At 34.0% G+C, this 20234-nt stretch overlaps 1 protein-coding gene across 8 annotated transcripts in view; it reads left to right on the top strand.

Moving 5' to 3' along the window:
• Positions 1 to 20234, top strand: part of DMD (dystrophin) — a 2254165-nt gene that overhangs the window by 966319 nt on the left and 1267612 nt on the right. For all 8 annotated transcript variants that reach the window (XM_036227209.1, XM_036227208.1, XM_036227211.1 and 5 more), the window contains 2 exons: positions 6534 to 6657; positions 19811 to 19898. In XM_036227209.1, the coding sequence (XP_036083102.1) occupies positions 6534 to 6657; positions 19811 to 19898 (212 nt within the window). The remainder of the gene's footprint in view (positions 1 to 6533; positions 6658 to 19810; positions 19899 to 20234) is intronic.

The raw sequence follows: 20234 nt of genomic DNA, 5'->3' as shown, positions 1-20234 counted from the left end.
ATTTCAGAAAGAAAGTATAACATATTAACCCATGTGCCTATAAACAGATATTTTTCCCCCTAGGTAAAACATTCCATTCACAAGTGCCCTAGAATATTTTAAAATCCATTTTTAAACATTGTAAATAATAAATAAAGGAGTATAAGCACTCTCCAAAGGGTTTTTCTGTAAAAGGGAAGTTTACCCACCTTGTGGAATCTCTTTTCAAATTTATAAAATCAGACAGACAAAATAATTGAATGAGGAAAGACCTCTTTGTGGAATTTCCCATCCTGTTGCCTGAATTTATCTTAATTATTGGAACTACATGCCAACTGGTACCCAGGCCTTTCTTAAACTCTTCACAGACTGAGCAGCAAGCAGATGGTTACCATGGAGTTGAGTCCATGAAGCCTTGTGTGGAGATAACCAATTTACTTGGCAGAGCCTTTCGTCTAGAAGCTGATTTAATCCTAGTTCATTGAAGAGGCATTTTTTTGATTAGCCAAGAAAAAAAAAAAAGAAAAAGAAAGAGTCACAATGTGAGCTGAGCCCAGTTCTATGTCTCAAACACTTTATTTTGTCAAATGGATGGTTCACTAAACCACATTCTTTGATAATGTGGACAGGCGCATTTTCATCACTGTTATCTATTGAGTTTAATACCAAGTCATATAGTAAGCACTTGGTATACATTTTGTGGCAGCAATGAAGGGAGATATGTAACTGTTTTTAAAGAAAACACAGTTTCACATTTTTCAGAAAGATAGATGTAAAAGTATTATATGATTTTTTGAACGAACATTATTTTCAAACTGTATAAATAACCTTTGTTTCTTGTTTCCCCAGTGGGTTGGAGGTGATAGTTAAAGATAATTATAATACATATGCAAATAAGACCAATGTAAATTCTAGGCCTCATAAAAAACTTTCCCAACATAGGCCTTAGTAATTTTCTCCTAACTGTGATGCCAGCCAAACTGGTTTAAAGAAAAAGGGACAAATTCGACTAAAGTAGCCAAAGTGGATTATACCTAGAAGCCAACTTTTCAAAATAGAAATCTGATGGATAGATGGATAAGAGGCAGTGAAGGATATCACTTCATTAGGGGAGAGACAAGACTTTAGTATGGTTCTGGGCTTCCTAAGAAACTCGAAGTGAGATTTGTTTCTAGAAGAAGTGCTTGACTAAGGCACAAAGTAAAGTCAGATTGTAGAAGACCATGTTGAAATTTTGGTCTTTATCCTAAGAAGAATAGAGTCTCTGAGTGGTTTTATGAATGAGGGTAACATAATCAGATAGTCCATAGAATAGATGGGAGGGTTCCAGAAAGATTGCTCAGAGACATTTGAGACGCTATTGCAGTAGTTTTAGACACATTTAATGGCAAAATGAATGAGGATGCCAACTGTGAAGACAGAGAAGCAGATAGATTCAGAAGAAATTGAATATATATGAAGGATTACACTTTGCGATTGATTAAATATGGAAGAGAGAAGAAGGGTATCAAAGATAATAAATGGTGATGCTGTTCACAGATCTGAGAAATGCTAGGAGTTTACAAGTTTGGGAGAGAAGATCAAACATTAGGTCTTGACAAGTTATGTTGAAAGAGATTTTGCAGCATGCAGGTTGGAGATAACCAGTAGACAGATGGTTTTGTAGAAGAAATGCCTGAATTAGAGATATGTATATCAGTCATTGACATCTAGATTGCAAACAAGGGTAATGATCATGAGCATGGATGCGATTGCTAGGGAGAGAGAATAATAACAGCAGATAGAAGATGATTGATAATGAATTTGGCCTTGATGAACTCCAGTATCTAATGAAGTTTCAGTATCTAATGAAGGTGGAGGAGGATGAACCTGATAAGAAAAAAATTACCAGTGGTTACAGAAACAGAAGAAAAAAATAGAATAGAGTGATATAATGGAGGCAAAAAAAATTCAAGAAAAGGAGAATATGGTCAATCAATAGTGTATTGCTAGATAGCAAGAGAGTATAACTCTTCATTAGATTTAGTGGCATGGTTTCTTTATGAAAAAATGTTTTTGTTAAGAAACAATATTGAGTTAATTAAAGTGTGTGTAAGAGGTAGGGAATTGACTAAACTGGACAAATCTTTTTTCGTGTTTTCTTTGGTATTTTGTTCTTTAGATTCCACATGTAAGTAAAATTATATGGTATTTGTCTTTGTCTGGCTTATATCAGCATAATATCCTCTAGGTTTATGCATGTTCCCCAAATGGTAAGATTTCATTTTTTTTATGGCTGAGTAATATTTCATTGTATTTATGTACTATATCTTCTTTATCCATATGTCTAGTAGTTGATACTTACGTCGCTTTCACATCTTGGCTATTGTAAATAATGTTGCAATGGACACAGGGGTGCATATAACTTTTTGAATTAATGTTTGGATGTCTTTGGATAAATACCCAGAAGTGGAATTGCTCCAAATTTTTTTTAATTTTTGGAGGAACCTCTATACTGTTATTGATAAGTGGCTGTACCAATTTGCAATCCTGCCACAGAGTGCACAAATGTTCCCTTTTCTCCACTTCCTCACCAACATTTGTTTGTTGATTTATTGATGACAGACATTCTGACAGGTCTGAAGTGATATCTCCTTGTGATTTTAATTTGCATTTCCCTGATAATTAGTGACCTTGAGCATCTTTTGATATGTCTATTGGCCATTTGTACGCCCTCTTTGGAGAAATATCTATTCAGATCCGCCACCCAATTTTTTCATTGGATTGCTTGCTTTTTTTTTGGTGTTAATTTATATGAGTTTCTAATATGTTTTGGACAGGAATCTCTAATCAGATATGTCATTGGCAATTGTCTTCTCCCATTCAGTAGGCTACCTTTTTGTTTTGTTGATGGTTTCCTTCACTGTGCAAAACTCTATAGTTTGATATAGTCTCATTTGTTTATTTTTTTCCCTTGCCTGAGGAGATATATCAGAAAAAAATACTACTAAGAGCAATGTCAGAGAGGTTACTGCCTATGTTTTTTTCTAGGAGTTTTATGGTTTGGGGTCTTATATTTAAATTTTTAATCCATTTTGAGTTTATTCTTATATTTGGTATAAGTCATCCATAAACTTGAAAATCTTACAAAATGTTTGCCTTTTTAGAAGGTGACAAAATGGCTGGAATGGAATAAGGGGGTCAAGAGAGGATTGATTTTTTTAAAAAGTCAATATGTTTAAATTAACATATGAATAAATTGAGAGGCAGGGTTTGAATTTACAGTAGGTAGGTAACAAAAAGTTGGTAGATGTCCAAGAATAAGTAAGAGAATAAAGTATAAATTGCAAGTAGAGGGATTGACTTTCAGTTAAAGAAGGGAAATTTGTTCAAACATAAGAAAAGGAATGGGGAGGGAACATGCAGGTAAGATTGAATATTTGGACATAAAAAGTGGAAGAAATTCTAGTCTGATCATTACACTTTGTAAAGTAGAAAACAATGTCATCTATTGTTAGCTGGAGGAAGAGGATGGGTCATACCTTTGAGAATTTTGAAAAAAGTTTAAAATGGTTTCTGTAGAGAGTCAAAACTCTCTACAAGTTGAAAAAGACTAAATGTGGCAGGATGCCGGGTTTTTTTGAGGCTGTTGATCATTACTTTAGATTGAGTTTCCCCAAGAGTGAATCTGGAGACAAAGATTTAGGTGCAAGTAGTTTATCTGGGAAGCGAAGTGGGGAAGTGAGGTTAGGAAAAGAAGGCAACGGATACAGGGTGATACATCAGCAGGTTATTGTTGGAAGCAGCTGGGGTTCAATTCTTCTGGGAACCCTCTGAGTCACTGTGTACAGCATCCTTCTGGATACCTGCACCATGAAGAGCCAGGGAGCTGGGATATTTATCCACCAATTCCCAGTTCCCACTAGTTAAGAGTCACTCCTAAGGTATAAACATCTCAGCACTCCTGGCTCACCCTATGCAGTGGCAACTGAATGGCCACAGGCAGAGAGACACAAGGATTTTTATATTATACAAAAAGAAAAACAAAAATGCCTTTATCAAGAAATTTTGATGGGAAAGATGCACTGGATTTGGTAGGTGGTTAAATGACTAGACAAAGGCTTGATTTAATTAGTTAACATAAATGAGAAAAATGGAAAGAGGCATTTTTAGAAGTAAGCAACAGGACTCTGCAGGCATACCTCGTTTTATTGCACTTAACTTTATTGTACTTCACAGATGTTGTGGTTTTTTTTTTAAATTAAAAGCAGATCCTTCACCAGCAAAAAGATTATGACTCCTTTATTGCAATACTTGCTTTATTGCAGTGGTCTGGAACCGAACCCACAATATCTCTGAGGTATTCCTGTATTTTAAAATCAACATTATGAATGAAGAAATAGGAAAACCAATAATTAAACCTAGGAAAGCAAAATACAGGATCTAGAGTAGTTCAAATGAGTGATTGGATGATAAAACACTAATTTTATGAAATAAAAAACCATATTCACAGTCTATATGTAAATAAAAGTATTGGCATGCAATGACATAGGATTCGGGATCAAAATCTCTGAAATCAGATCTCTGTACCTTCAATTTCTAGTTGGGTAGCCTTTACTTAGTAAATTGCATTACTATGAACAAGGCCCTCTTCGAGGTGAAGGCTATAATGGTGAACAAGATGAATTAAGTTCCTTCCCATAGTTCTGATAGTCTGAGATCAATTAATTTCTCTGTGCCTCCATCTCCTTATATGAGCAGAGAGATTAATAATACCTTGCCATGTCCTTTTGTAAAAATTCAAAAAGAGAATAGTTTTTTGGAAGTGTTTTATGACTTGTGAAGCTCTGTATCAATTTAATTATAAACCAATAGCCAGCAACAAACATGAAAAAATTTTAACAAGTTTATATGATTTAAAGCCCTGAAATACGAGTTCAGGAAATCAGCTCATAAGTTTGTGATAGGGGACACCTGGCTTAAAGATAATTTATGTGAAAAATTCCTAGAAGTTTTAACTCAATTTATCTTCAATGTGAGTTGAAAGTCCAATATAGAGAAGTCAAAACATTGATTTAGTTCTTGGGCTGCATCAATGAAAGTACTGGAAGCCAAGAGGGTAATTGTTCTACCCTGATTATACTAAATACTACTATGAACCATTTAGCGGCCAAATTTTAAGGAAAGTAAGTTACTGAAAAACTATAGGTTATTCATTGAAGTAACTAAGAGTAGGGTAGGCTCAATATCACATATTTTCTAATTGATTTAAAGAGCTAATTTAAACTATTTGAGGGTTCTGTTGAAAAGAATATATAGTGGAAGATATAGTATGGTAATTAAAGTACATTACTTGGTGTCTTAAATGTTGTATTAGTATTTTTGTTCTACTCCACAAATTTCTTATTAAAATTGAGTAAGTTATTTTTCTGGAGACTTTCATTGGTTTGTCTATTTTTTTTAACAATTTTTGGATTTGATGATCGCTGAATTCCATTTTCATAGATTTATTTACAGATACCGAGAAAATGCAAGGTTCTTTCTCAGGAAAAATGCACACATATTCAGAATAAATTCCCAGAATTTTAAGTGATTCATCGACATTGTCTATCCTTACAACCCTTTCATGACTCCCCTAAAACCTCTGCTTTAACTAGACCTGAATCACCCAATTAGAGTGAACAATTTATTCCCATTAGCTTGTAGAGCTGTGCAATAAAAAAAAAAAGCTTTGAGAATGACAGGGTAGATGGTCGGCTATCTATTGCAGCATAACAACCCACCCCCAAATTTAGTAGCTAAAAATACAGTCATTTATCATTTCCCACAATTCTACAATGTGGGCGAGGCTCTTTGGGCAGTTCTGTGGCTCTAAGTGGAGTCAGCTGGAGCCCACATGTGGTTGTATTCAGCTAGTGTTTGAGATGGGTCAGAAGCCTTTATTCACATGCCTCATGCCTCTTGCTCTTCCCCGTTGTCTCTTCACCTGGTAAGACTGAGCTTCCTTAAAGGGTTATTGGAATTATTTATCAGTCGCATTCACAGAGTTTATGCTCTAAGAGGACAAGATCTAAGGTGCGAGCACGTAGGAAGGTCCTGCTTGCAATACACTTACTAATATCCCATTTGCCAGAGCAAATCGCATGGCCAAATCCAGAGTCAGTATGGATGGATACTATACAAAGGTGCGGATATCAAGGTATGATTTAAAGGGGGCCACCAAAAAGTAATGTTTCGTTTGCTGTAAATACTTCTCAAAAAGAAGGAGGCTTAATTTTTTCTACCAGGGCAAACCTTCAAGCGTAGGCTGAGTAATAGCCTACAAGGGAATTCAGTAGAGGTGATTGGTACATTGAGACGAATAAAATAACCTCCATGATCATGAGATTCTAGATTAAAGCTGACTCCAAAGTTTGAGTCTGCCTTGAGAAATGATAAGTGCTATTAATAATAAGAGGGACAGCAGTCTGGAGTCTCAGATTAGGTGGAGAATGATAAATGTGGATAGATTACCTTTTTTTCATATAGAAGAAAGATAATCAAGAAATAATGACCCTTATTCTTTCCTGTCTTAGGCTGGATGTCGACATAACTGAACTTCACAGTTGGATTACTCGTTCAGAAGCTCTGCTACAGAGTCCTGAATTTGCAATTTATCGGAAGGAAGGCAACTTCTCAGACCTTAAAGAAAAAGTCAATGTAGGTTATACATTAATTTTTCTGTATTTTCTTAAGTTTCACTGCTTGTAAACGCTATTCATTGTGCTTTCTGGTTCTATTAGAGTTGAAAAGATTAAAACAATATGATATCATGCTTTTAAATATATTTTAAAATATATTTTCGATTTGAAGCAGAATCAAAGTTTAGCCTAGTAGAATCATTCCTGGTTCTGCTGTAACGGACCAGGAATGGTTTTCATAAACCTTCTTTAACTTTTATATTGTTTAGCTGTAAATTAACATTTTTATAGCATGAACTTATATTAAGTTCCCTTCATATATTGTCCTTTCACCTAAAGGCTGGGGCTTAGAAAGCTTGCAGAATAGAATAGACCCTTAGAAATGCTATACTTAGGACTCTTGTCCATGGTTTCACTATCATCATAAAAATAGCCTTTATAGTTATTAATATTTGTCATAAATTATAACACATTTGCTTTCTCTAGATATTTACATATTACATTATTATAACAAAAGAAGGCCAAGATTTTTTGATATTTACTTATGATAAGAGATGGTTTGTTGTTTTTATTCCATACTGAGGTATTATAATTTTGTCCTTCATAATAGAGATTTTTGTTAATTAAATAAGACTTCCTTCATCTTCAGAGATGTTATCAGTTCTTTGATATTTCAGCTTCAACAATTATAAAACATACATTTTTTGGTATGTAATCAGCAATATAGGCAATATCTCATTTTATTGAGCTTCACTTTATTGGGCATTACAGATGTCTTTTTTTATACAAATTGAAGGCAAGACCCTCTTCCACCAGCAAAAAGATTATAACACAGTTTAATTGTAGCTTACTTTATTGCAGTGGTCTGGAACTGAATCTGCAATACCTCTGAGGTATGCCTGTAGTTTGTAAGAGAATTTCTAACAGAGTAAATACGGTGCAATGGTCAGGCTAAAGAAACAAATATTCTGAATGTCAAATAATTTTAGCTATATGAAGGTAACATGTGGTGGATTAACTATGCCTAATCTTTTGAGAATTCTATTTCATGAATTACAAAATCTATTATATTTTTACAAATACAACACTACCTCATAGGCAAGCAAATACTTGCTGTCGGGTTGCATCTTTTGGAGAACGAAAGATCTTGGAGAAAATAATGTATTTTTTAGTCTGTTTTAGAATGAGAGAGAATTTCATCAACATTTCTCAGAGTTAACTTAATAAATTGAGAATTTATTTTAAATTTATATTATCTATTGTCAGCATAAAAATAGACTATGATAAATAAGATCAAGAAATGGGAACTATGATTATATTGTTAATATTTTAGTTTTAAAATTAAGTTGAAAAAGATGACATATAGTAGAAAATTAACAAAATTTTTTATTTCTAAGTATATTTATTTGAGGATATATTTTTGTTATGATTTTTGAGAGAAATCTATGAGTAGAAAAATACTTAGAGAAAATGCCCTCTAAATACTTTTTAAGGTTCATGTTATATATCTGACCATTGAATGTATGAATCACCTTAGGTAGACATTTTACTAGCTAATTAAAAAATTTTAATCTGTCTGAATAATCTCATCTGTTTATCTCATCCTGTTTCTGTATCTTAAAACAGCTTTGATCAAGCAGGAAAATTGAATTCCAGCATTTAAGTAATATAAATTTAAAATTTTCCTGCTATCATATGGTTACCTAGAAGCAATTTGCATTTAATCAATAGTGTCAGCAACGACAGACTAAAAGTGCTAAAAAAAATGTACAATATTGTATGAGTGATTTTCTAATGCCTTGTGAGTCACCTTTATCAACTTCTACTCTCATTTTCTGAAATAACATCATTCTTAATTGCCTACTAAAATAGGACATGAAATCATTTACCTAGACATCTCTTCAAGCTAAATATAATCTATATGTATTAAAAATCCTTGAGAGGAATATATAATAATGATGATGGAAATGCAGTTTAGGTGTACACTAATTTTTTATGCCTTCACTGTCAATTTCTGTAGGTTATTTTGAACACATGAGGGGCTCATCTTATGAATTCAAGTGGTATTAATTCATTTTTAGGCACCCATTAAAAATGGCTGAATCTTACCTTTTTGTCCACTTTATTTCTTCACCATTTATTGTTTTCAAGTGCTTTCAGCCAATTAGAAAATCTTAGGACATTATCAGTTCAATTTTATATACTTTCAGACCTAACATAATGTTTTCTCTTTTAACCATATGTTTTATACATTCAATTACAATAATACGCTGACTTAAAAATTGAGTTCTAGGAGATATTCCTAGTCAAAGCTTGTCCTTGGACAACTAATGTTGGCATTATCTATGAAGTTATTAGAACTGCAGGGTTCCAGACCTAATGAATCAGAACTTGCCTTTAAACAGTATTCCCAGTTGATTCGTATGTACATAAGGTTTTGAGAATCAAACAAGACACATGTGGAATTTTATGAGACTCCTAGATGCTCCTTCACTCATTCTGTTAACAGTTCAGAATTTTTAACTGAATATCAAGTCTAGTTACTCAGCTTCTTGAACTAAGTAAGAATGTAGTAATGTAAGTTAGTAATTAAAATGACAAAACAACCTATCTGTCCACAAGGTGATATGGTAAGGTGTCTGAGAATCTGGGAATGTAGTACAATGTGCTTTTGAAAACCTTCCTACCAGCTATTAAGGTCAAAGGCTTTGGGCTCCTTCTGGGACCTCCGCTTGCTTATATCCATACCAAATCCACTTTTAACCAAATGCTGTTGGAAATCTGCAAGCCAATTAATTCAACATTGCTCTTATCTGTTATTGATGTTTACCATCCAGAATATAGCTACCTCTATTCACATGTCATTTCTTGTATCTTTATGTCTGTGCTATTTTCTCTGCCTCATTTCCCTTTTGTGTCTTCCCAAGCTCTCTCACTCTGCACTCCAAACTACCACAGCCAAGGCTAACTCTCTATCCTATATGCTCATTCTATTTATACATGGAAATGACTTCTACCCTCAACAATTCTACTATGACTAATGACCCTTTCACACATCCACTCCTTTAGAATTTCTTGTCTCCTCATTTCCCAGGGACAATTCCAAAGGTACCACTTGCTGTGTAAAAATCTCTTCCCTTGTGTTTGAGGCCAAGTAGTCATCTATCATTCGCCATTTTATTATATTATTTTCTAATTGAAGACTCTGGCACCAGGTTCATAGTCATCCTTATCCAGGTTGAGCTTTCATTATTAATAATCTCAGCCCATGTGGGCTGTCCTGCTATCTCCAGAAGCTTTCATTTCCCTAATCTCCTCAATTCAGCTATCCAATTGTATAACTATACTGTAGATGTTTCCTTGCCAGATGTTACTCCATTTTTGATTCACACTCTAACAGATTCATCGGTACTTCTTTATAAGCTTTCCATGCATACCTAGTAAATTATCTTATCAGTTTTTCTCAACAATTATGTCAAGATTTTTATGAGTTTCTTAAACTTTTACTCACCATTTATGATAGATGACTTTCTCTCTTACTTTAAGTAAAATAATACAGATTATGTATATTTGTGCCCATAATCTCTTTTTTTCCCTCTGCCTTGATGGAAGAGACTGTGCTTTGGCTAGTTATGGCTAATCTGTTCACAGTGTTCTCAATATCTTCATTGTCCATATCCTAAGAAACTTGTTTCCATTTAGCCACACATCCATATCTCCAGTTTCTCTATTTCCTGGGTTTTTATCATAAGCCTTTAAATAGACTGTATTTCCATCTTTGAGAAAACCCACCTCTCTTATACATATATATTTTTTGTGCCTTATTTTATTCTTCTGCAGGACTAGACCCTATTAACCTCTTTATCCTTCTTGAAATTCTTTCCTCCCTTGGTTTATGGGTTACCCCTACCCACTGGTCACTTTGTTTGTTTGTTCGTTTGTTTGTTTTTATAGTTTTGGCCATTTGTTCCACCTCATTTTTCCTTTAATACTGATATCCCCTATAGTTCTTCCCTTGTTTTTTTTTACCCTCTGAATTATCATCATTCCTTCCCAATCAAATAGCACTATTTTCTAATGACCCCCAAATATGTATCTTCAGCTCATGTCTGCCCCTTAAAGCAGTGGTCCCCAAACTTTTCGGCACCAGGGACTAGTGTTTCTATACGAATTTAATGCCTAATGATCTGAGGTAGAGCAGAGGTAGTGGTGCTAGCGCTGGGGAGCAGCTGCAGATACAGATGAAGTTTTGCTTGCTCACTGGCCACTTACCTCACACTGTGTGGCCTGGTTCCTAGCAGGACATGGACCAGTACTGGTCTATGGCCTGGGGGTTGGGGACCCCTGCCTTAAACCATAAGCCAATATATTTAATTGCCTAATAGACAACTTTAATTGAATGTTTGCCTGAAAAATTAAAATAAACCTTAATATCTCCCGAGATCTCCTTTACTCTTTCCTTTTCCTCTTCTAACAGCCTAATGCAGAAACCAAAAGCTAGCTGAATCATTCATATTTTCCTATACCATTCACAAGTCCACTCTTTGACAAGTTCAATTAATTTCTCTCATTTACCAGCTCTTGAAATTGTCCAATTCTCTATATTCCCATTACTACAACCCTGATTAAAGCTAATATCATGGCTTACCTCTGTTTAAGATGAAAATCCCTAGCTAGTCTTTCCTGCCACTAATGCATTCCTTTAGAAATTTTCACATCACTTCTGCCAAAGTGGACTTATTAAAACATAATCATTATGCTGTTATGCCTATGTTTATATTCATTTGAGAAAAAAAAGAAAAAAGAAAAGGAGCCACTGATACCCAGGAACTGACTCGGCACTTCAGTTAGGCCTTGGAGTTGCTGGATGCTCTCCTAGTGCTTGCAGCTAGCTTGAGATGTTTTGCTGTTGAATATGAACAGCTACTTAGAATGCCAACAGCAGACAAAGCCACGCCATGATCCTGATAGATCAAGACAGAAATGTGACCACTTTGTAGCCATGTCTCAACATAGACAAATACCATTGTTCAAACAACCCAGAATGACCCAATATCCCCCATCTTCAATAATATGGTAGATTATGCTTTATTAATCATAGCTTTATCCTCTCTACATTCTTTATGCCATCTAGAAAAATAAAAAATTTAAGATACCCAAAAATAGGATCACCCTCACTTCCCTACATCATCCTGGCCAAGGATCCCCAACCACTGGGCTATGGACTGGTACCAGTCCATAGCCTGCTGGGAACCAGGCTGCACAGCAGGAGGTGAGTGCCAGGCTAATGAGCTAGCAAAGCTTCATCTGTATTTGCAGCCACTCCCTACTATTAGCATCACCACCTCAGCTCCAGCTCAGATTATCAGGCATTAGATTCTCATAGGAGCACCGTCCCTGCTGCCAAAAAGGTTAGGGACCACTGATACAGGCAAATTCTTACTTCCTTGACCACACTCATCACCTTATACAAGCTCAATACCTATAAACTTTTTCTAATATTCTCTTAGAGAAATACCACTATAGTTCCCTATTACATGCCATGTCTCATGTTGCAACAAGTAAATCAACTTAACTGTTAATCTGTAGGCCTGTTACTGGTTGCCTTTGGCCAAAAGGCATTGACAGTTAGTATCTTCCATATTGCCTTCATGAAGATTATCATGATCTAATTTCTGTTTGCTTATTCAAACTGATTTCTGGCCATTATTACACTGATTAGATTCTTGGCTTCTAGAAATTAGGGACTGGAATTTAATTTGTTTTGGTTTGGCTTTTGTTTGTTTGGGTTTGGCTTAGTTTAGTTTTGGTATCCCAGTACCTCATATAGTACGTGGTACTTAACACGATTAATGTTTGACTATATGAGTAAGTGATTATTTTTCAGTTATGCAGGTACATTTTAAGTGAAGCTCTACTACCAATATGAAGGGTTTAACAACTTCTGAACAAACATTTGAGTGAATAAATTACTTTTTCTGTCAAAGGGCAAAACTTAATTATAGAATGTTAAGTGAATAGAAAATTAATTGCTTCTAAAGTCAGGATAGTTCTCTGGGGAATCTGGAAGTTACTTTCATATTAATTAGAGAAGATGTCATGAAAGGAAAAGGCTTTTAGGGGATGCTGATAAAGGAGGAGGAAGAGAGGTCATAGAGTGTTTTTAATCAACTCATTAAAAAATTAGTAAACTTCTCTTTTCCGTATACTATGCTTACAAGTTATTTTCTTTTTTTCTTTATATGATTGTACAACTCAGTTGCCTTTTATTTTGCACTTAAAGTTGTGCATTTTAGAATTTACAGTTTCCCAATGATCTCTAAGAAATTTCATGAACCCATAATATATTTTAAAGTTAATACATTCCTTATGGAATGGTTCACTGATGCCTTTTTTTAGCTTCTGTATTTTTTTTTTACTTGAAATTGTGTGTACAAGATACTTTAGAATCTGAGTAGTAGCTTTTAAACATGATTATATATTGAATATCTATTGAGTAAAGCATTTAATATTCTCCATGTTAATAAAAATAGTTTTTAAACTATATATTTTATTATAAAATATGAATACTTTTAAGATTAAAAATATTGTATATGGGCAAGTATATCCATACATACATATGCAATAAACAGAGATATATTAGGAACAGCTATACATATAGAAAAGCTAGATGAGTTTCCTGAAGAAGAAAGATCAGAGAAAAATAATATCTAGGGAAGAGATGTCTTCTTGAACAGGGTGATTTTGAAGAGGTAGTTTTAGTTATCGGTACTTAATGATATAAGAAGCATTGTACCTGGCAAAAGGAAAATTGGTGACCTTCATGAAAAAACTTTCTGTATCCAGAAAGAACTTTCTGAAATCCAGCTACAGATATTTGGACTAATGTTGAAGATGAAATGTATAGAAAAAATGTAAATGGAGGGAGGGAGAGGAGAGAGAGAGAGAGAGAGAGAGAGAGAGAGAGAGAGAGAGAGAGAGAGAGAGAGAGAGAGAGAATGAATATGAATGAGACCCATGGAAGAGGAAGAAAGACTGAAGATGATGAAATTTTGGTAAAATGCCTGAGGAAACAATAGCCCCCAAATTTCTGAGACCAATAAAGTGTTGTTAAACTTATTCTCTAGTGATAACAAAACATTCCAAACTCAGCATAGCCAAAGATTTTGCACAATCTGAAAATGCAGAAATAACTGACTTAGGGTACTTTAAAATATACTACTCTCTACACACCAAGTGGGAGTGCTCATTTATCTACTCCTGAGTCCAAGAGATTCTGGTCAGCACCCTAGTCAAGAAATGTTCCTTTCAGGGGAGTTTATATTCTGTTCAGGGGAGTTTATATTCCCAGTAAGTTTTTCAATTTGATAGTTTTTCATTATTCTATAATAAACTTTATAAACACCATATTGTTTTTTCCCACTTTTTCTTTTCCTCAACCAAAGGAAGATTCTATTAAATTTGTTTGACTTAATGAATTGTACATGGTACTATTTGTTTTCTAATTGGGTAATTGTTTATTACTGTTATCGGGACATCATAAAAGTATTGGTTGATGTGCCCAACTCCTAAACTAATCTACAGTTTCTATGACTTTGATTTAATTCAGCTTTACTTTCCTGAGCTTGCAGGGTCTAACCTCATGAGCTGGTTCTGCCATACTGTACTTATAGGTATCAGGACTTCTTACACATTTACAACTTCATAGAGAATTTTAACTGTGGATGGGTCAGGAAAGACTATAATATTGTATATGGAGGCACTACATCACAATAGATCTCACCTTATTATGTATCTACTATGAACCAGGTGCTATTCTAAACACTGATGATAGTGTGAAGAAGGAAATATATACAAGCATACCAGACCTTATACAGTTAATATTCCAGTAGAGAAGATTAAAATTCAGCAAGATTAATACATAAAACATTTTAATGTTATTCAGAACATTATTGAGAATGTTACTGATAAAATCCCAAAGACACAAATAAGGAAAGAATGAGGGCTAGGGGATGGAGAGTGATGGTGGACAGAGAGACAGAGACAGAGACAGAGAGATAGAGAGAGAGAGAATGTGTGTGTGTGTGTGTGTGTGTGAGAGAGAGAGAGAGAGAGAGAGAGAGAGAGAGAGAGAGAGAGAGAGAGAGAGAGAGAGAGACTGGCAATAGAAGTCCTGGCTGAGAAAGTAGTATTTCTGTGAAGATCTAAAGGCAGTGAGGAATTTCTTTTATAGATATGGGAGGTAGGAGGATTTTAGCCAGAGAGAAAAGTAAATAAATACATAGCCCTGAGGCAGGAGCATGCCAAGAGTGTTGGAGAACACCAAAAAGTATGGATGGAGCTGAGTAATCAAGGTCTTTAGTAGCTTAAGAAGTCAGGTTAAAGTTAGGCGGGGTCTTTTTTAGAACTTGGGTTTCTACTCAGAGGGAGAAAGCAGGTAATTGGAAAGTTGAACTGACCTCTATTGTGGCTCACGTCCTCTGTCTGATGTGTTGAGGAGATATCATCAAGGAGAAAAGGCAGAAGTAGAAATACCATTTAGTAGGTTATTTTGAAACATCCCGATCCCCTAGAGGTGACGGGGACTTTTGACTAGTGTGATAGTAGTGATCACGTTAATAATATCGCTTTCTGGATGTATTTTGAGGTTAGAGTCAACAGGATTTTCTGATGGATTGAACATGGGATTTAAGAGAAAGAGAAGAGCTAAGAATGATTCTTTTTTTTTTTTTTGCCCAAACAAATGGAAATATAGATCGAGCCATAGGACGTGCTAAATATAGACAGCAAGTTGAGGAACCAGCAAAGGAGATTGAGTAAAGGACTTTTTTTTTTTTTTTGGAGGGGGGAGGAAAATTTTTGTGCTTATAATATAGAAAGCCGAATTAAGAAATATTTGTAACAAGAACTCTCTGAATCAAAATATGTCAATAACTAAGTTGAGGCCTGAGAATCAGCTATTGAATGTAGTAGCATAGAAGTTAATGGTGACATTAATAGCAGTAGTTTTGACAGAGGTGAGTAAGGGAATAGGTGTGAGGGGCAGTTTTTACTTTACAGGATAGATCCATGGAAGACCAATTTTTCACCTTGGTGGCACACGATTATTTACAGCACAGGATATGCCCCCTCTTTTTCCATAACCATGTTTCTCTCCAGACTTAGTTTTTGGTGGTTGTGTAATTTTTATTTTACTTTTTTTGTTTGTGACTTACAGATATTTAAGGAAATGAGAGAAAGTAGAAGCATTAGAAACTACTAACTCGACCTATTTTAAAACAGAAGTTCATTTATTTCATTTGAAACAAATGCATGTATGGCCAGATCTAGGAAAAAAAAAAGACTTTTAGTGATGTTTATTTAATCAACATCTTTAACACTTTTTTATATGTGATGATTATTTGGAAATGTCTCACACATTTCTGTGAGCAAGGTGCTCAGATCCACCTGGAGCCAATTTTCCTAAACTTGTTTTTAAGACTATTGAGATCACTTTTTATTAGAATGACCATATGTGCCAGTTTGTCTGGGACATTCTTAGTTTATGTCATTCCATTTGTCACTGCTCAATTATTTCTAGCTTCCCATTTTACTATAAAAATTGTCCCAATTTGGGAAATAGGTTATATGAAGAGCTTCCTCTAATCCCTTCAGAATCCCTGGAGGGTAGGTATCTTTATTTTTATCTTACATAGAATGTACTGAGGCTCAGAAAGGTTGACTCACTTTCTAAATGTCAAACAGGTGGTAAGCAGTGGAGACAATTCAAACCAACTGAGAACAGCGTGACTCCAAAACGTTTCATTACCTTCTTTGCTGTCTCCTTGCTACCCTATATTTTCTCATTTTAAATCAACCTTCTATAGCTGTGTCTGAAATTAAATGTTTTCTGGACTCTTCACTGTCTTTAAAGTGATGTCACTCAACAGAACTCAGCTATCATCTAAACGTTGGCAACTATGTGGAAGCCATTAACTGCTTCTTTCTTGGGTATATTCTCTATCCATCAGCTACTCAGTTTGCATATAATATACATCTGACAATGGGGACAGTAATTTATCTGTATATAGAGTTGCCAATCAGCCTATAGAGAATAGCATTGTCTATTTTAAGTGTCCAGGAATTCCTTCTGACTTGGTGCCTATGCTACATTAATGATTAAATATCTTGAATGTTATCTCTGGCTACATTTAAACTATTCAGGTCATTGCTGTGTTTTAGTCAGACATGTTCAAATTTATTTAATTCATTCCCATTGAAATACCCCTAGAAGCAGCAGAGCATGTTTGAAAGAGAGTAGACCTCTTTTACAAACAGAGAATCAGGGTTCTAATATTGCATCTAAAACATATACCTTGGATATATGACTTAATCTTATTGATGCTCAGTTTCTCTTACATAAAATAGGATAACATAATGCTGATTCCTTCTATCCAACAGTATTATTATGACATACATGTGAAATAATGTACATAAACTGTTATTTAGTAGATGGTATAAGAAACTCCATTTTTATCATGGTCATGCCCCTGTTTTCAAATATCCACAAAGCTCTCTGTCTTAACTTTCTTCCTCTGACAAATCAAGAGAGAAATAGTACCTATTTCATAGATTGTTTTGTTGTTGTGGTTGTTGTTATTAATATTTATATTAGAATACCCTGGATAATGTGATTAACCAAGCAAGATATTTAAGCTCAAATATTACCCTGATATATTCAATTATATTTTGTCTGTTATTAATACTAATTGATTATTTCATTAAATGCATAGAATAAAGAGAGAATGGTCATGACATTTAGAAGGCTATTGATAATTTCTTTTCATCATTTATAAAGACAATGTGGTGTTCTTATTCTACTCTTTATATAATTTCGTGTTAAAAAAACTCAATGTAGATAAAATAGAAACCACTCTGATAGAAAAGGATGTCTAACAGTAACTCAAAAAACAGTTTTTGTCACTGTTCCTATTGTTTATATACACACACACACACACACACACACACATGCATATATATATTTTCTCTCATCTGTCTCCTATCTATTTATTTAATGACATAGTTCAAATTTGGGACACCCCAAATCCTGCTATAGTCCTTGATAGTTCTGAATATTACATGTTTAATTAGAATGCTTATTTTTTTCTAGAGTGCTCAGACTCCTTTACAAATAGAATTTACCTTTTAATGGAGAACAACTTTAAAGTATTGTAAAACGTGTACCAACAAGCTGCTAAGGACAGAGAATTTAGATGATAAAAGTTGAGAAAATGTGAATTCGGGAATTTTTCCTAGGTCCTTACCTTTAATAGGATGTGGTTATTTCTTTTTCATAGACATGTTAGTTCAGATAGCAAGTTAAAACCTTTCATGGTTGCCCACATGCTTGTGTAAAAAATTCAAGATATTAAAATGAGTCTATTACTTTTGGAGTTTTCCCACTGATGAGATGAACCCGAGTTTTCATTGGCTGCCCTTGATAGTATTATGAAAAATGTATATTTTCCAGCTGTTATAAGTACTTTAAAAAGGTTATCATTTTATAGTGTTTTATTTTATTCCTTGTTTATTCTGCTAAAATTTAATAGTATATTATGTATTATATTTTTTCCTGACTGGGTATAGTCTATTGTCTATCAGCTCTTTTAGCATTTTGCACTCTTAACATTGAATCCAATAACCAGAGTTCATAAAACTCTTAAAACTAAATTTTAAAAGGTCTATAATCATTTGTGGCTATTCTTTAAATTGGAGAATCTTTTGAAATATTTAAAAATGTGTGGATTATCTTATGAGCATTCACATCATTTTATGTGCTTGGGAAATAGTCTAGTCTAGATGATTACTTATTTCTCTGAAAATATTTCTGATGTTACCATATTATGATTTCTGTATTTATGACTATATATCTGCTGTCTGTCTTCAACTATTTGCTTTCAGGGAAGTAGACTAGATCTGCACTGTACAATTATAATTGACACTTGTCACATGTGTCTTTTTAAATTTAAATTTATAAATAAAATAAAATTAAAATTAATTCCCCCCATCACACTTGCCAAGTTTCTTGTGCTCAATATCCACACAGGGCTAACGACTACTGTATTGGACAGTGCAAATACAGAATATTTCCATTCTTGCAGAAAGTTCTACTAAACAACACTATGTAGAGTGTGCATGTATCTATTATATGTTCTCCTACCTGTACTCCAGTGTTATACCTTAAGATATTTGTTTAAATGCCTAGTGATCCAAATAAAGTTTTGAAAACTAGTCTGATGTAGAATAACCTCTTCCCACAAACTCAAGTGAAATCTTAGGATTATACTATTATTTATTCACAGAAGTATTGCTATTACTATATGTTAAATGCATTGTAGCTTGCTTTTTCTGTGGATATTCTGTTTTAGGACATATATATTATAACCACATCTCTTTAATAACTATAGTAATATAGTGGTGAATCATGGTCGAAAATTTATCTCTGTAGAGATATTAGGTAAACTCAACAGTATCAAATGCTAGGTTTTGCTAATTTAAATAATTGTGTTTTGTTCAAAAGTTAACTCTGGTTGGGAGAAATGAATACAAGAATTTAGAAAACTTTTTGAAACTGAATTTGTTTTATTCTTGAAATAGTGGTACTTTGACATTTTAGAGAGAAAAATTAACCTGCAGTTGTGTATTTAGGTAAATGTGGTTTTTTTTCAACTAGTCATGCTACTCTACTTTTTCCCATCATATATACTTACTAGATTTTCTATTTGATTTTTATTACAGAATATATACTTTCATGATGAGTAATTTCAGTGGTGTATAATTAAAAGATAAATTCCATTTTAATTATCTTACACCTTATCCTTTCATTGTTATAATTTGCCTTTGCTGGTTCTTTTTTTTTTTTCAGTCTTTCATTACGATGCATCAGAAACTTTTATGTAAAAAAATAAAGAGTAAAAATTTTATTAAAAACAGTAGCAAATTGGCATGAAAATGACTTGTGTTTCCATTGCCATTGCTTCTGATGCGGAGAAATGAGAACAAATCTTTAGATTCACTTGATAAGCTGACAGAGTCAAATATCGTAAGGCTTGAAAGGACAAGTAGAAATTATAATAACTGTGTAGCTTCACAATCCTTATACTGAAATACTCACCTTTGCTATCATGCTGCAGGCCATAGAGCGAGAAAAAGCTGAGAAGTACAGAAAACTACAAGATGCCAGCAGATCAGCTCAGGCCCTGGTGGAACAGATGGTGAATGGTAATTACATGGAGTTGATTTAGATAATCTTCTTAGGGATTTGATAAACACATAGGTTCATATTTATCAGTTGAATTATATCAGACAAGCACTTCCTGAATACAAATTTAAATTAAAGTGAGTTTGTAAGCTTTTTATTATTCTTTCTTAATGCTAAGCAAATTATTATAAGAAATTCAACTTTGAGTGCAATGGAAGAAAGTGGGATGTGGTAGAATGTGTTATCAATCTGTTGCGGAGAAATTAATTTTAATGCAAATCCTGCTAGCATTTGTCCAAATAATTTAAGAAAACAAGGTTTGCGGAAGTAATTGAAAATGTAAGCAAACATATAAT

Source organism: Rousettus aegyptiacus, unplaced genomic scaffold (assembly GCF_014176215.1).
Source record: "Rousettus aegyptiacus isolate mRouAeg1 unplaced genomic scaffold, mRouAeg1.p scaffold_m13_p_9, whole genome shotgun sequence".
Classification (NCBI taxonomy): Eukaryota; Metazoa; Chordata; class Mammalia; order Chiroptera; family Pteropodidae; genus Rousettus; species Rousettus aegyptiacus.
This window is presented reverse-complemented; position numbering and strand designations above follow the sequence as displayed.